The sequence below is a fragment of the Polyodon spathula genome, chromosome 20 (genome assembly GCF_017654505.1).
Source record: "Polyodon spathula isolate WHYD16114869_AA chromosome 20, ASM1765450v1, whole genome shotgun sequence".
In the NCBI taxonomy this organism is placed as follows: domain Eukaryota; kingdom Metazoa; phylum Chordata; class Actinopteri; order Acipenseriformes; family Polyodontidae; genus Polyodon; species Polyodon spathula.
Window position 1 is genome coordinate 18261010 of NC_054553.1, and position 17971 is coordinate 18278980.

The 17971-nt window shown below is 39.4% G+C and overlaps 1 protein-coding gene across 2 annotated transcripts in view; it reads right to left on the bottom strand.

The window, feature by feature from the left end:
* Nucleotides 1–2428: 2428 nt before the first annotated feature.
* tmem104 (transmembrane protein 104) overlaps nt 2429–17971 on the bottom strand; it is a 135047-nt gene continuing 119504 nt past the window's right edge. For both annotated transcript variants that reach the window (XM_041219730.1, XM_041219729.1), the window contains exon 10: nt 2429–4336. In XM_041219730.1, coding sequence (XP_041075664.1) covers nt 3573–4336 — 764 coding nt within the window. In that variant the 3' untranslated portion in view covers nt 2429–3572. The remainder of the gene's footprint in view (nt 4337–17971) is intronic.

Here is a 17971-nt window from a genome sequence, read left to right on the forward strand (position 1 = left end):
CCCTGGTCCAAATCCCGGCTCATCCACGACTCATTGTGTGACCCTCACCAAGTCACTTAACCTCCTTGTGGTCGTTCAGGTTAGATTTTGTTGTAAGTGACTCTGCAGCTGATGCATAGTTCTCACACCCTAGTCTCTGTAAGTTGCCTCAGACAAAAGCATCTGCTAAATATAAAATAATAATAAAAAAACAATAAAACTTGTTTATTACTTGCACAATCAATCTGCACTTAAAATCCACTCAAGAAGAATAGAACAGAAGCAGACCAGAGTTCTGGAATTATCTTTTGTGATCAATATTAATTGAAAAAAAGTGGGTTTTTTTGTACACAAAATGTAATGGGACTTGCCTGTCATTGAATGGTTTGTAAAATGTGAGAAAGCATGTCATCTGACCTGTATCATTCGCAGTGTCAACAGTTAAAGCAACGTGATAGTGAAACAATGACCTGTAATGGAACTTAAATGAGAATCGTTATTCAACAGCTGCAAATGTGCTTTTTCAACGTGTGCTGTCAGCATCATGGACAAGGATAGAGATTGTAACAATGTGTCAGCTGGAAGGCTCATTCTGATAATGGAACCCCAACTGAGAACATCTTAGTTGTAATCTTTGAGCTTTATCTGCCTGAATATATATATATATATATATATATATATATATATATATATTTTTTTTTTTTGTGGTGATTTTTTACGAAAGACAACATCCACACCAAAGTCCTTCTGATTTAGTTCAATTGAAAAAGAAGAGAATAATGCTGGCTGAAGTCATATTGAGTGGAGTGGAAATGAGTTGCAGGACTGATTGGGTTTGTTTTTGGGTTTAGAAACTGAATAATGCTCAGCACTCATAAAACTGTTATAGGCTGTTGACAAAGACGCCAACAGAATATTAACCGGTATTGTTTAAATAATGAATGTTTAAACAACTGATCAGTGTTTAAAGTTTTGTAATTAGAGGCTAATAAGTGAAAGGAGGGTGACATAAACTCAAGTCATACTGCAGGCAATTGATTCGACACACATCTGTCGCACATGTTGCTGTGGAACTGTGCTGACTGCACAGCCCTTCTTTGCAATAAAAGCAGTAAACACTGAGCAATGGTCAAGCATCCCTCTAGAACAAGCTACATACCTGGAGGAGAGGGCCTGCTGTTTCAGAATTGATTAGGAAGGTGCACTTTCTTCTATTCTCAGAAAAGTGACAACATATGATGCCTTAAATAAACAGCTGGAGCTATTAAAGCTTACCCACAATACACTTTTTATAATGTGAAGGCTTACATTTTTTTTTCTCTGACCACTTTACTCAAAATCCATTAACAGTTTCCAATTAAATAGAAAGGACAAATTGTCTACGATTTAAAGCTGCTTATCTTTAATTCCAAATATGTATGTGTAGTGTTTTTTAAATGTAATGCCAATCAAATGGGTTATGTTTATTACAAAATATACATATATAATCTGAATGTGCACAATGCATTGTTTTAAATGATGAATCTTGATTAAAAAGTAACTTTGATCCACAGTTCAGTTTGTTAATTTGCTGAATGCAGGTGCTAATCAAATGCCACCAATGACCGAGACCATTGGAGGAACTTTATCCATCGGATCACCAAGAGTAGGATACGACTGAATGGATAAAATACACAGGTGCTAATCTGGTTGGACATTAACTGATTAATATGGATCGCTGTATTGCAGAGATGTAAGAGCTAGTTTCAAGGTCTAAACACGTGGAGTGAACAAAATGGTACCAGCTAAATGGCTCAATAGTTTGCATGTGTGGACTAAAAATGTATTGCCAGAAATGTACTGTGCTGCTCTGCATTGATACTGAATTGCATGACACTTCCCCAGAGCCACAAGCCCAATCGACGTCACCCTGAAGCAGAGAGAATAATGAACTGCAGGGAAAATAATAGGATAAAATAATTATGAAAGAAAGAATATCAAAATGGACAAAAGAAAGAATAATAAAACAACAAAAAGATGAAAGGGTGAAAAAATGATGAGAAAAGTAAAGAAATAAAGACAAAAAGGAAGAATACAAGAAATTACGAATGAAAGAAACAGAAAGGATGTTAAAAATATAGGAGATGGATGAACACAGAAGCATATGCAGTACAAGGCTGTGGAAAGGGCAGTGTAACTCTGCTGGGCTCCAATGTCACATGCACTCTGGACAGTAACAGATTTCAAAGTCTACTCCGAGCAGACATTGATTGGTAGCTAAATATTAGGACTGAAGTTATTGTATTTTGCATCTTGCTCTTAATTGACTAATTCTTGACTTTTTCTGAAAATAAGTAATAAAATAATAATAATAATAATAATAATAATAATAATAATAATAATAGTAACAATAATAATAATAACTGGGTACATGCAGATGTTATCAGGCAGGACACAGAGACAAAGAATAAGCTGCAGCAAAGCGTCACTTTATGGGAAAAGAGGAATTTTCCAGGAAAGGCACATTTACACTTTGAAGCCAAACATTTTCATTCAAAGTACAAGTTCACTGTTGTTCATTATGAGTAGGGCTTCCATTTTTCATTTTTTACTTTTGATTTGGTCCAGGGCTTTATTTAGGTTCTTTATAATAATTGATAAAAATTGCTGAATTCCGTTTTTTAGCACTCATATAACACACATCTATCATGCAGAATCAGAATTATAAAAAGTCTAACTGTGTAGAAGTGCAGATGTTTGTCTAGTGGCGTTGAAGAAAGAAAACTCAGGTCTCATTGCAAACAGAACTCCTGGAAACAGATCCTATACATGCACACTGTACACTAACTTCTTGCGGGAATTACAACTGTGAAGTGCTTGCATACAATTTCAGTCTTTTCTTTTATGGTTTCAACTAAAGCCTCATTTTCCTTTACATACTGGTTAACTGATTTCAATTTAACCCCATTATAGCTTCACAAAACACTTGTTTAGGTTTTCAAGCATGCACCGAAACTGCACAATACAAAAATCATGATTGGACCATTACAATATATTTCCATGTTTTATTGGAACAATTTTTTTTGCTGAAACAGAGTTCTTTCAAAACTATAATTTTGATATCTATACATGACTAGATGTGCACGCTTCATACCTTGAGCTGGAAGAAAATCAGCAATTTGATTAGAGATGCAGGTCCTTGTCTTGCCAAACCTGCTTTTCAAATGGAAAACATTTAAGATACATTAGCATGCTCCCAGGATTATTAGCCTTATAGGTGAAGTTCAATACAGGACAGAATATTGACACAGAGATTATATAAAAGTCTTTAAGAGAGGATAGTGCAAAGCTGTAGAAAGACCAGTTAAGTGAGCGCAATGCTTTGGTGAGCCACTAATCTGGCCAATTGCAGCATCATTACCAGTACAAATTCCCTTAACAATTAACCTTTAACAAACTAGTACTCTAGACTAGACTGGATTTGTGGTCCCTGCTATTAATATTACCATACTGGCTTCAAAATGTAAGTCTGTAGAATATCTTTTGTTTGTAAAGACCATTCATTAAGGCTTCTGTTGAGTTTTGCAGAAGTCCGTCAGATGGAACCCACGGGTTCAGTGCTTAGTTTCAGTCAGGATGATGTTCGCGGTGACAAACATCAAGCAGGAGACGGACCAGAGTAGAATGAACCAGACCCAGAAGGTGTGGTGGAAGGGAGAGCGATGCTTGTTGAGGACCCTGTCCCCGAAGATCAGGCCCAGGTCCTTGCGGCTGAAGACGACCAGGCAAGCGGGGATAATGTACTGGATCCCCGTGCCAGCGTACGCGCCTGTGACCCCCACCAGAGTCTCCAGGTCATGGGTGCAGAAGGCCACGATGATGGGGGGGACGAGGGTGATGAGAGGAAACACCACACGGTCCACCACCCAGGGGTAGGTTCCGCCCTCACGGTGGAATAGGGTCTTCCAGTTGTTGCACAGCGTAACTGCGATGATAGGGAAGTTGGTGCTGATGGTGAAGACGGGGAAGAGCCCCAGGAAGTAGCGCAGAAAAGCCACATCGATGACATCACAGTTGTCGGTGAAGTTGAGGGTGTACATGTCCTTCAGGAAGGAGTTGTTGAAGCAGAAAATGGCGGTGAAGGAGAGCAAGCTGTAGAAGGCCAGAATGAGGACGTAGTCGAGCAGGAGCAGCACACTGACCTTCTTCTTGTTGGAGATGGGCGTGATGAGCGAGGGCAGGGAGTGCTGGCACATGAAAGAGTAGACGCACACGCCAAACAAATTGGGGATCCCCATCATCTTGGCAGCCGGGGGGTGCCCCTCGCCCTGCCCCTTCCCGATGCGCAGCAGCGCCAGGATGATCATGATGGTGAAAGCTGGAAGAAAAGACCAACAGCACTATCAGAAACCTCCATCATTACAGAACTGGAACATGGGGAAAAAACAGACCCACAGAGCTTGCATCCACAGTATTTAATGCAGAGATTAACAGATAAACTGGCACCTGTATATATGCCAAGATTCTAATACTCTTACTCCAGTGTTAATCAGGGTCTGTGAAAGCACCCATAATACACTATGCTAAAGAATGCCCTTACAAAGTTTCATAAAACCACATAAGTATCTCTCTAGGTGTATGGAAAAATGCAAGCGTGACATATGTGCTTATCATTGACAGACATGTTTGTTTTGCTGTCCTGAGCTCCAGCTGAGCTTTCTGATGATGACAACATCCAGCTGCAGCAGGAGCCAGTGTCTGGTTAGTTAACTCTGTGAAAGAAGCTTGTGTACAGTTCCAGCAGAACCCCATACCGACAAATCACACTGCACTGACATCAGTACTGTGTCATCTACAAGAAATTATTATTTTAAAAAGACTTGATTCCTTCAGTTTATTTCGACTGGTGCAACAGATACGTTTTCAGACAGGATGTATCTCTGTTATTGAGAAGACCATTCACTATGTAGCATGTTTTTTTCTTCCTCGGAATGACCTCCATTCCAATCTGTATACACAGCGATGAGAGGGTGGAATCAAAGTGCAATTAGTTTTCAGAGAAAGCTGATAATCTTGTCCCTTGTGAAGATGCTGAGTCAGAGCTAATCAAACCCTCGTTTTCACAAGCACAGGACACACTGATACCAGATAGCCTCCCATCAGACAGCTCTGAGTGTGTGCATAGGATAGCAGGCACCTGATAGCAAGGAACGCAATTTTTCCATCTTGTCATTTATAAATAGCAACATTCACCTTACAGAATGTGCCTTCCAGAATAGTAATACAGCTCTTCATGTATTTATGTGAGTGTACTGTAGCTGCTAAACCCTATACTTACAGGATCTCTAATTACTGTGGGCTGAAGACTAAACTTATATTTGCAGCTCATAAATTAAACCTAGACAAGAAGCAGACAATGTGATCCTGGGATGAATGGCAAAACATGTCAGCGATTACTATGAACTGACCTCTGTTCGACTGAACTGATTCATCATTTACAAGGATCACAAACATATTCACCATTATGGTCGTGAACAAAGTGAATTAATAAGCCATTCATCTGGTGCTGATGAGGGTCACAGAAGTGGATCCCATTTCGAGAATTAATTGCTTCCTGTCTGAATGGTTTTCTCATATTCATAGCAGATTAAAGAGTTCATCACTAACCCCAGGTGGGTGTTATCCAGTGTGTTCATTCAAATGACTATCACTGGATAAGTACAATTTGCAGTGGGATAAACAATACTGTGACACAACAGTAAGAGGAATATAGAATTTTAAAATAAAGTGAAACATGTGTAGTAGATAACATTCCCCACCACAGTTTCACTTGTTTTATAGTTTTCACTGTTTCCACATTTGAGCAAACTGTAATTAAAAATCACGTGACCTACATCCACAGTATACTACAACGTCTCATTGAGTACATTAAAAAACTGGACAGGTTTTGAAAAGTTGAGATACTGAGATCAATTATCTTGTGAACTCAACATGACATTTATTATTCTATTATTATTATTCAAAACTTGAATGAGCCACTGTAGTATTGAGTATACAGTTTCATCACAGTTGGATGAGTAATGTCCGTCTGTAATTACATATAGACAGATTCTTAAAGACAAATACTGACTACAATTCTCCTTCAGAAGCGGTACTTGAGAGCACAACATAACTTTCATGGCAATGATGGCTCTCTCTGCTGGAATCTGTTCACACTGCAGCTCAGAACAAGAAATCTTCATGATTTGATTTGATGATTTCCATTTTGGAAAGGCACAGTAAAGGCTTGGTGAAGAGCTTGGCCTTGTCCCCAATGCAGTGGAGTGATAGGGACCTGTCGGAATCTGTATGGAAGTTTAATTGAAAGCGGAACAGAACAGAAACAATGCAGTTTATAGAACAGCATTGTACGCTGTTCTGGGTTGTTGTTAAAAAAAATGAATAAAAAACAACTACTGCAAAGAACAGTTTGGTGAATATCTGTATTTTATTCAGAACAAACTTTAGCATTCTTTAAATAGTCCATTGAGCTTTGCACATGGAGCACTGAGTGTGGAAGAAACACAGTGGAATCCCCAGGACGTGATGACTGAAGCAGAGAATGATGCAGAGTGAAACTAAACAACAATAGATAAGATGCTGTAGCTGTCTATGATATTTCTAAAGTGACGTCACTGAAAGATATTTCCAAAAGCATAGTCTTTCTAAACGTAGACGTTTTTCTTTGTTTGTATTTCTTCATTGTTCAGAGTGACTGCTTGCAACAGCAATTGCTGTTCTACACAGATCCTGTTGAATATTCTACAGGTTCTCAATAGAGCGCAGCTCATGTGGGGCAATGTGCGGGTACTGGAGAGGGGAAGACATGTGGATGTCAATCAGATCCTGTGCCTTACGGTCAGGAAGTGTCATATAGTGGAAGACAAGGGGGTCAACAACTAAGCAAAACAAGTTGGGGGGGGGGGGGGGGGGGGTACAAGGCCATGCTCACCACCTCTTAATTAATTCAGGCTTATTTCACAAAACAGATATTCCAACGAGTAATGTAAAGCCTGTGATTTGTCAATGCAACATCAAACATGACCTGCACCTGTCAGGGTACAGCTTGATGGACTGATGCTCAAAAACATGACCTACACCTGTCAGGGCACAGCTTGCTGGACTGATGCTCAGAAACATGACCTGCACCTGTCAGGGTACAGCTTGCTGGACTGATGCTCAGAAACATGACCTGCACCTGTCAGGGTACAGCTTGCTGGACTGATGCTCAGAAACATGACCTGCACCTGTCAGGGTACAGCTTGCTGGACTGATGCTCAGAAACATGACCTGCACCTGTCAGGGTACAGCTTGATGGACTGATGCTTAGAAACATGACCCGCACCCGTCAGGGCACAGTTTGATGGACCAACGCTCATAAACATGACCTGCACCTGTCAGGGTACAGCTTGATGGACCGATGCTCAGAAACATGGCCTGGGACCTGGCTCAGAAAAGGGATCCAGTGGGACATGGCACCTGCAGGCCTGCTCTTGTGTTTCTCTTTTATGCCAAACAAAAATAAAAAAAACTGTAGAGATAGGGAGCGGGGAAGACATCTTCATTTCAAATATATTCAGTTCAAAGGCAGTTAGATATTAATTCAGGGATTCATCAAGAGATAGAAGCACACTGTTGCATTTGCTAATATAAGATTCAGCACTAGACAAAGATCCCCTGACAAAGATCCTGTATACATAGTATACTACCAAGCCCTTTTACCACAGTATGCTTAATCGTACAACAAATGCCAATGCATGCTGTAGTTTGATTACCGCCAGTTCTCAATATAGCCTTCAATAGCTCAGCCATGCACCACACAGTATACCATGTTACATATGCCTATGTAAAGTTTCACCACATTTGGCTAAAGATGCTGAAGATACAGCCACCATTAGCCCAACCTGACAGAGACCACCACTAGTTTGGAGTTGGGAGTTTGGAATGTTTGGAGTGGGGAGTTTGGAATGTTTGGAGTGGGGACATTCTGCTGTCTGATCATCTTGATGGAAATTATAAACACCACATCTAACTCAAGATAGATTGAGGAAAACCACTAATTAAGAGACTGAGAGTTTGTCAATAAATGCAGGAGCCTCATAATCATTCCACGGTAGGAAGGGTGCAAGGAATGTGCACTAACCATGCAAAATACACCAAAACAAGTTCAGTTTGTTGGAAGTCAAAGTCTACTTTCCCCATTTCATCAAACACAATCAGTAAATCTGCTTTTTGCCATTGCCTGAAATGCCTTCATTCAGATTCAGCAAACGCTGTAAACACAATCAAACACAAGGGAGAGAAGGCTGGGATTAGAAGCCAGAGAAATAACAAGAGAGACATTTCAATGTGTAGCCTGCACATCCCACCTTGAAAGACCTGGAGCATTTCATGCCCGAAGTCTGGAGAACTGAGTCCCTGAAATAAATCAATATATATCAAAGCCTATCGGGAGGGAGGTCATGCCTGGTTTATCTGTCTGTAAACACATCCACTATGCAAGCAGCCGTTTCCCTTTAATTAGAGATTTGACTTTGATTAGGTTTCAAAAGACCTGCCCTGGCTGGAGTTTCGCTGTGAGGAAAGGGCCATCAGGGAGTTTTGAGTTGAAGGTGAGCCTCTCTATGAATCCACTGTGGATTTGGAGAGAACGCTGGCTAGAATTAGACACTGCATTAAAACGGCTGCTTCAGTCAATGGATTATTGGATCGGTCTTTCTTCACAATCCCCCAAAATTCTTTCTTCTCATTTTACTGTCTAGGATTGCAAAGTCAGTCACTCGTATCATCTTCATTTTTATTCCGTTTTACTTCCTTTAGTATTTCTTTTAATGATGTTGCTGTTTTACCACTTTCTTCTTTCAAAACTTGGGAAAACAGGACCCTTTGACTAATTTGTATTTATTTGAGTTTCAACATCTTTGGTAACAAACAGGATATTTGTATGATACTCCTAACTCATTTTAGCTGTTGGTATTTTTGACTCCCCTTCAGATTTCACTTGAAGTTTCAAAACCTCAAAAACTGGAACACATAGTTTTAAAAAATAGCAGATAAATCCATTGGGAAATATCTGAAAGGCTTAAAGGCCCTTGTGCTTGGTGAATCGCATCGTGAAGGATCAGACATGTAACCAGTGCTTTACTCTGAGACAGAGAGAAAGAGAGACAGAGAGAAAAGAGAAAAGAGAAAGAGGGTGAGAGGAAGGATGTGTTAAGTAAACATCATCCTCTGTCATAGCTGCCACAACACCTCACAGGAATAAAACTTTTTTCAATGTTTAGTAGAACCTGTTACCCAAAAGAGGAGGTTAAAAAAAAAAAAAAGTATCTGACTGCCTTGGTCATGACTCCTTTTACCCAGATTCCAACTTCCCGATGCAATTAATATTTTAAATGAAGTACATACTTATTCTGATAAAGTTCCTCATGGCAGTGGAAAACACAAACATACTGTACTGGTGACGGCTCCACTATATCCCTGTGGTCTGGGATAGAGAGTTTACAAGAGAATATGAGTGATTAGATCAGTGCTAAGTTCTTCAACTTTCACGGTACCATTTCCAAGACAAGAACATTGCAAGTAGTACAAGAAAGTTTAAGAAAGATGGAAATATCATGGAAAGAAGGTAGCCTGACTTTTACAGGTTTACCTTTTCCAACTCCATTAAAACTCACACAGCTAGGTCCATTTAAAAGACTATTCCATTATTGTAAAGGCCATTGTATAAAGCAGAGGACAAATCATTTGGCCTTTCTGATGACATTAAATTTTATGGTCTTCAAAGGAAGAATAAGTCAAAAAAATGATTGGAACTGTTCAAAATGTGTGTTTTTTCGATAGGAGAATGAAGTTCTATCTCCTATCTGACTTTCTGCCAAGGTTAACCAGAGCGAATGCTTCTAGGATGGATGATAGCTCTCCACTCAATCTCTTTAGTTCCAGTGCTGCTGCTCTTCAGTAAGTCATTGCCCCCACCCCCCCCGCAACGGATCTCCAGGGTCAAGCGCTTACCCCCCACCACGGGGGGGGTGGGAGTGGCCACAATGTTATGTGTATAAGAGCTGACACTTGAGTCAATTACCGCCAAGTAAAACCCTCAGGACACAACATTTCAATTTCAGGTAAGCACAAATGCTATTCTGTTGAACCGATATTAAACAGAAGCACTTAAGTGTGTGGGAATCTGAAGCTCAAATAAATGGGGAGCAAAGAGTCAATGGTCCTTCCTTTCATCTTCATCATCATTTGCTAGTATTAAAAATATATACTTTCTATAATTTTAACACAGACTCTGCATACAACACTACCAACTGCAAACTAACCGGCCACTTCTGCTGCTGTGTTTTCTTCAAATCAAAATTAAGAGGAAGTCGAGTGTGAAGCATGTTTAGATTTGATTTATAACCGTGATTTTGGAGGCTGGTCCATTTGAAAAACAAGTGCTATTTACTGATTATTCCCAATCATTAATCATTTTAAGCATTGGGCAGGAATGCATTACCAGCAAGGGCAGAGGGGTTTTCACTTACCTCTGCAAGTTTGTTTTGTTGTTGTTTTTTTTTTTTTTTTTTCTTATAATCTGCATCCTAGAAAACGCCCTTTTAACATCAGGGACATAATGAAGGGTCACTTTGAATGCACATAAAGTTTATTTTTTAGAACTATTGAGAGGAGATTTATTATAGTTTTATAATAAATAGATTAAATTAGTTTTATAGATTAAATTATAGTCTGCACATTCAATAATTACAACCAAAGAAATGTAAGGAATGGCAAGAGCCTGCACATTCTAATTGTTTTCCTTTCTGAAGCTGAAAAAGGAGCAGTTAAACTGACTGTACACTGGAAATCTGCAAGAGGTTCTGCACCCCTGTCTAAAGATACGTTGCTACCCGAAGCCCTCCAGCTGAGCAATGATTCCTTCAATTTGTTAGACAAAAGTGTAACGCCTGCATAGCATCAATGACTGGTTATTATCATAGAAAGTGTACCATCTCCAGATACAATGCTGCATCAAATGACTTCAAATGCCCTTTGCTAATTGTAAATCATGTTTAAGAACAGCTGTGACCGCAAACAGATGACTTCAGGTGTCTTCAGTGCCCTCTACCCACCTGAACCTTGCAATGACTGGTTAAACTGAGTAATTGAGCCCCAGGCTGCCCTGATTATGAGGCCGGGGCCTAGCAGGTGACTGTTACCAGTACTTGGAGCTGCCACACCTGTTGCAGCTTCTCAAGACTCTCCCTCAGTCTCAGGTCAGGAAAGAGATGTGACAGTCAGCGTCATTTACCACCTTGTGCGAGACAAGGCAAGAGAAAGCAAGCTCTCAACAAATATGCGGCAAGAGGATTAATGTAAAAAAACTGAGCAACTCTCTTCCAATTCTCATAAGTTCCTGTGTCACAGGTAATAGAAAAGGAAGTGATGTGAACAGGATACATTGGTGCCACGTAAATCTGAAAAAAGCAGCAAAACAACAGGCTTTTGAAAATGCTAAACTTATTATTAGATAACAGTGCCCCTCGCCACATTACCACAGGAATTACAAGAGTGATTAACGAGTGTCTTCCAGATGGCTAAGTGATAACCAGTGCTAGCAGGATTCACAGCTCTCCTGCAATACCCCAGAGTACAGGCCTGCTGAGGCAGGGATTAGGAGTGTGCAAAGTTATTGAGCTGCTGCACATCAAATACTGTGCCTTGATGAAGCAAACAGACAGCAATACCAGGCATTGATGAAACAGAGTCATCCTTTAATCCGCTCCCGAAGATTACTGACAACGGGTAGCTGGTTTTACACCATGCTTGATGTAGCAGGCACTTTGAGATCCCTTCACTCCTATACTATGTGTGGTATGCAGAAAGCACTGGTCTCACAGAACTAACCAATCAGTGGCAACAGTGCACATGCATATAATTTCCATTAGCAACATCCTGGAAGCACATGGCTTGAACAGTAGGCACAGAACTGCTGTTACATTAAGCTATCAAAGCAGGAACCCATTAATTTCCATAATATAACAAGCACAATGTCTCAGCTATTCTATTGGGATTCAAAATCCTGTTATCCTGTAATAAAAGGACACATGTCACAGACAGACATCACAAAGACACTCATTCACAGAATAATACAGCTACAGTAACTGTTGCTGAGATGAATGACTTGGTTGAGGTATCAATAATGACATTTAACAATTAAAATTCATGGTAACCCTAGACAGAGTTGTGCGCTAGACGTTTGGAAAATTCAAACACGATTTTCTTGGTTTCATAAATTCAGGATTAAAAGCACTTGCACTTAAAGTCTTCTCTTAGAAAACAGAGGTACTGGAATTCCTACACAAACCCCCTCTCTGATATGCGCAGTATAATTCCATTCATTCCTCACTGGATTTATTACACAGTCAAACCTCTTGCAAGACCAGTCAAAAGACCAAGAGGGGGCCTTACCACTGGAGGGACAGGAAGCAGGATTTCTTGCAACAAATTAATACCATGGGATTTGGATTTAAACAGTTGAGTTTACTGAACTGTTTACCATTTTTATGCTGTTATTCTTTTATTCAAAATGTTTTAATTAACCTTTTTTAATCAGTCTCCAGCTTTCTAATAGTTATATAATGAGGTTTACAGAGGGTTTTTAAAACTCTTATTAGAAAGATCATTTAACAGTTGTACAGCTGTGTAATCATACAATAATACTGCCGTCCTTTATTTTAAACTCTATTTTAAAACTATCAGAGTGCTTCTTGCAATGTGGCTACCTGAGGGGTCACCAGCTTCCAAATAGGTTACAATTAAACATGTATATGTGTTACATTGGAAGGTCAGTTGATTCTACTGTTTGTTTTACAGCCAGGGATATAACATACTTATTTTTTTGGAATAAAATAATTGCAATATTAATCAAAATTTAGAAATAATTTTCTAATATGAAGTCCCGATGCTTAACTAGAGGAGGTATCCGTCCATTTCATAACATTTTTCGAAAGAAAAAAATGAAACATTTAAAACGTTAAATAATAAATGTAAAAAACAAAACCAAAAACACTATAAGAAGTCACTATAAGCTACAATTTTCATTGCTTGTATTTGGGTTGCAAACAATATCTATGTTATATAAATGTTACTCCTATGCATTCAAAAGCTGCATTTGTATTGAAAGTGTAGAATATATAAGCTATTCCTTTAAGAAGCTTGTTTGTTAGAAGTTCTGTTTTCAGTGTTTATTTATTGTCTTTTCTGTGTTTTTTTCCTCCAGGCTTTTTGGAGATAGTAATAAATCTGTTAATCAGGGATCTTTTTTTTTTTTTTTTTTTTTTCCATACCGAGAGGAAAATGAATTGAGCATTTCATTCTAGTGTTGTAGTTTTGATGCACGGAGGCATCCTGGGAACTGTTCAAATGGAACAGATGGGAATCACAGTGTGCAGGCTGTGCCTCTGCTCCAACAAAACACAATAAACTGCACTGGGAACCAGGGCAAGTAGTTGTCTCGGCTGTTTTAATTTTTTAAATCTGAATCCCCATTTTTAAGCCGTGTTGATAACATCAGCTCCTGTAAATACAATCAGTTTGAACTCCTTGAAGACGTCTCAGTTGTTCTCTAGCTTTCTACTGGCTTTATGCAGACCTAATGTACTGTACAGTGCGTGCCCTCGTGTACTGCACCCCCCTTTCTGGCCAGACTCCATCGAATACCCGATGAGCTGCTAAAATGCTTAACCTCCAAAAATAATGCCTGTTTTAAACACTACATGCATGTTTAAACCTTCAGTTCTTTTTTGCATACATACAAAGCATGATTTATTTTGCGCACACATATTTAGAGCTACAGTACATACTTCCATAGAGTTGGTTTTGAATCTTATAATGACTAATGTGTCGATGTGACTGTGCCTTCAAGGGGGATTTCTAGTCAAGGATCAGTATGCCAGTGGATAATGCTAATAAATGACCTGAAGCCCGCATTACACACCCTTGCCGATTCCCAAAAGCATATCCTGGTAATTGATAGAGGTTTACAAGCAGAAACTTTCATAAATAATTCCCTACACCCTCCCTGCTCTAAAAACTTAAGAGACAACTTGTGAACCTTCCCTTTGTCAATTTCTTTTGAAGGCCAATGATGCATAGAGAAGGGAGGGCTTCCCCTGTCACAATACTGTACACCCGCTACCAGGCTCCAATAAGCTCCAAGCTCAATGTGTAGAAACATGTGATTGTGACTATGAGATCGTCATTTTCTCTCCTTGAGCTGACAGCTCCCTGACCTGCATACACAGTTAAGTCTTTTAAGAGCTATCAGAACACAACAAAAGGGTTTGCAATGCTGGCTCTGTGTACAGAAACTGATAGACTACAGTTCAATTTCCATCCCACCTGCCTTAGCTGTTAGTTTATTTACTTTGTAATTCCCAGTTATCTCGAAGGCAATTCATTATGCCTTAAAGGGGCACAAAGAGGAAATAATGACAGCAATCCAGTCATTATGTAGGTGTCACATGTGTAGCTTTAACCTGTTAAACCCCCAGCCTCCCACAGGCAAGTTCCACCTGGAGGACTATGACCTTAAGTAAATCACATTATCTTCCAAAGTAAAAACAGCACAGGCATGGTTCCAGGCTTGAATTCAAGGTAACCCCCTGGCCATTAGGACTAAAACTCAGATTTGATATAAGTCTTACTCAGTACCACACTGGAAGGAGATATCAAGACAAAAAAAAACAAAACATAAAAAACAAGAAACGCATTTCATTTGTTTATATTCTATCGTCATTTTTTCACCTTGTAGCACATGAAAAGAGTTTTCCAGATTTCTCTCCTGTGCTTCCCCAATATGTCTACCACACTGGATAAAAATTTGAAACTGATTAAATAAAGGGATCAAATTCTACATGAGATTTTACAAAGCTAGGCCCAAGGGTCCCCAAACCTCTCCAAAAATGAATATTGTGTAAATCTTTATGGCCAGTCATACACTAGTTTCTTGAGCAAGTTCTAAAAGGGAGGTTAATGAATTAGATTTTGTAATCCTCTTCTTTACTTATTTGTCTAATATTTCATTCAAAAGGTGGCCTTTTTGGAGAGCTCTGGGGTGCCTGAAATGTATCCATGATGAGTATGCATGACAAATACTCTCAGTTCATATGCCACAACTGTCAGGCACATTGCTCTCACATAACTGTGTGTTTGTGCAGGAGAATGTTGCTACTGAGATTTTTTTGTAGCTGGTAATTTTCAGTACCTGACTGTATTTTTGTTACTCACTTGCTTGAAAGTATGTAAATGTCAAGAAGCAAAATAATGAGGAGATTTTTTTTTTTTTCCCAAAATAAATTGGTTACACTCATTCAAGCACTGCTGACAGGTGAACATATGTTGTATATATAATATAATAATATATAATATAATAATAATAATAATAATAATAATAATAATAATAAGATTGCATACACTTTTGCTGCTCTAAATCAGGCTGCCAGACTGAAAACACCTCAGTTCTTTTCATCTTTACTTTAATTGAAAAAAATTGTGGTAAACATGATCTGAGTGAGTGATTGTTGGAGCAGCCAGACAGCTTATCTTGAAAGGCTAAGAAACCTACACTGTCTCTAGGTGAGTAGCAGCATTCCTTGTAATCATGGAAATATAAAAAAAGGTTGCTAAACACTCCTATGCAATAATCTAAATCAATGAACATCAATGAGAAAATAATAAAGACGGGTGGGAAACAACACTTACTTCTTGCAACTTGTATTGCATCGTAAAGATCAGTGACCGTACACAGCAGCACAGCACAGATGAGACATGGTGTTGCACTTTACTATGCAATACAAATTGTTAAAAACATTTTATTTCTATGTGCCCCTTGAGAGTCAAATGGTTGCATTTTCTAATAACATTTACAGTAAAAATGCATATTGAAAATTATGCATAATAATAATAATAATAATAATAATAATAATAATAATAATAAAAATGTAGTGTGTGAGGACCAAAACTTACAAATTCTGAAGAGGCTCCAATCCATCTTCAAATGCTACTTCACTATTATCCATCTCCTCCAAAACTTCAAAAAGACTGAATCTACTTATTTTGGAATGCTTTGGAACACTGCTCGCCATTTCGTTTGATTTTATAAATTTTACAAATTGAAAAATGATCAGAAAACGGTAAGAAATGTTGATCCTGTGTGCGTAACAATGCGCTCTCGTTTGCAAATATGTGTCTTGTTTACGTAAGCACATCGATTACTCTTCAATGGATTAGGCTACAAACAAAGTCTAGGTATGAATGGACACCTTGTGACCTCCCATACAATGTGATCAGGGAGATTTCACCATCAACAGATACATGTAAGGCCAGAGCAGCGAAACGCACAGCTAGTCGATCTGAGTTGTTTTTGAACTGTGAGGTACCAGGCACATTGCGAAGGGAATAGCTCAGCGGTAAAACGGCGAATTCGAAAAATTTCTTCGCTGTTTGACGGTAGGAAAGCAACATTTTTGATATTAAGTCCGTTTTTTTTGCTGTTTTGCTTTTGTAATAACATTACAGATGATTTTTGAAATATAATGTGTAATTGCAGTACCAATGTTCCGCCCGCGGAACAGGGGGGCGTAAGAAGTTAAAAGGAAGCAACAGGACTCTTCTTTAATATACTGTACGGTACCATACCAGGGTAAGGAAAATGTTAGGTTATTAGCATAACCTTGGCTTCCTGAAATAGGAATATTAACCATTACAAAATGGGTGTTCCCCTTTAAGACACTCGAACCTTAAAACTTTATAAAAGACACCGCTCAGAGGAGGGTGATGTAGTGTTGCTCCGCCCCCGCAAGCATAAATCCACTACTCACCCTGACAGTACCGTCATTTTCTTTTGACAACTGCGACCAAGGATGTCTCGACCGCAAAGTTAATAGTTAATATTCCTATATCAGGGAACCAGGGTTATGATAATACCCTAACGTTCCCTTTCAACTAGGGAATATTAACCATTACAAAATGGGTGAGTATACCCAAGCTGTTGCAAGGGTGTGGATCATACGTCAAACAGCTACAAGAGATAAGCTGAAGCCACCTTGTGCCTGAATCAATACCAGCATAGCTGGAATAAAAACATTAGTCTGGACTTGCCCTAATGTTCTAGGAGTATAACCAACTGTCACAAGGACATGGTATATAACATTGAGCTACAAAGCTAACCAAACACTGCTTTGTGCTATAAACGGTATTTCCAGTAAACTGAAAAACATTACAATGGACTCGCCTCTAATGTTCTGCCGCAAGGGTGGACTGGGAAGCTGCCCTCAATACTCTAGTGCCAAATCCAGGATTCTGCGGGTCCACGACATTCAGTCAATAGATCCTGGCAAACGTATGGGGGGAAGCCCAAACTGCTGCATTACATTTGTTGATGCACCTTGAAGCAAAGCCCATGAAGTTGCCTGATCCTGGTGGAATGGCCGGAGAGCTTCTCAGGTGGGGGCAGATTGGCATGTTCATACTACAGTCTGTATGCGCCTGTTATCCATTTGGAACGACGTTGTTTAGACAGAGCCTGTCCCTGTGACTTAGCTCTGTAACAGACACAAATTAGTTTTGACTGCCTCCAGCTTTTAGTTCTGTCCACAAATATGCTAATGCCCACAAAGTGCATGGAGCTGGTGCTCCCTGTCAGACTGGAAAGGAGGAGGATGGGAAGCCTCCAATTCCCCCAACTGGTTAGTGTGGAAAGCTGAGATTGTTTTCGGCAGAAAAGCCGGGTTAGTACAAAATGTAACCTTCGTTCTGGCCTCTGAAAAAAAGACAGGTTTTCGATACAGATAATGCCATCATTTCACTCACCCGCTTAGCGGAGGTGATTGCAAGCAAGAAAACTATCTTGAAAGACAATTTTTTCCCGCCAGGAAATAAGCCCCTGTGGAGACTCAATTGATTTTTACATGGCTTACCGAGATGG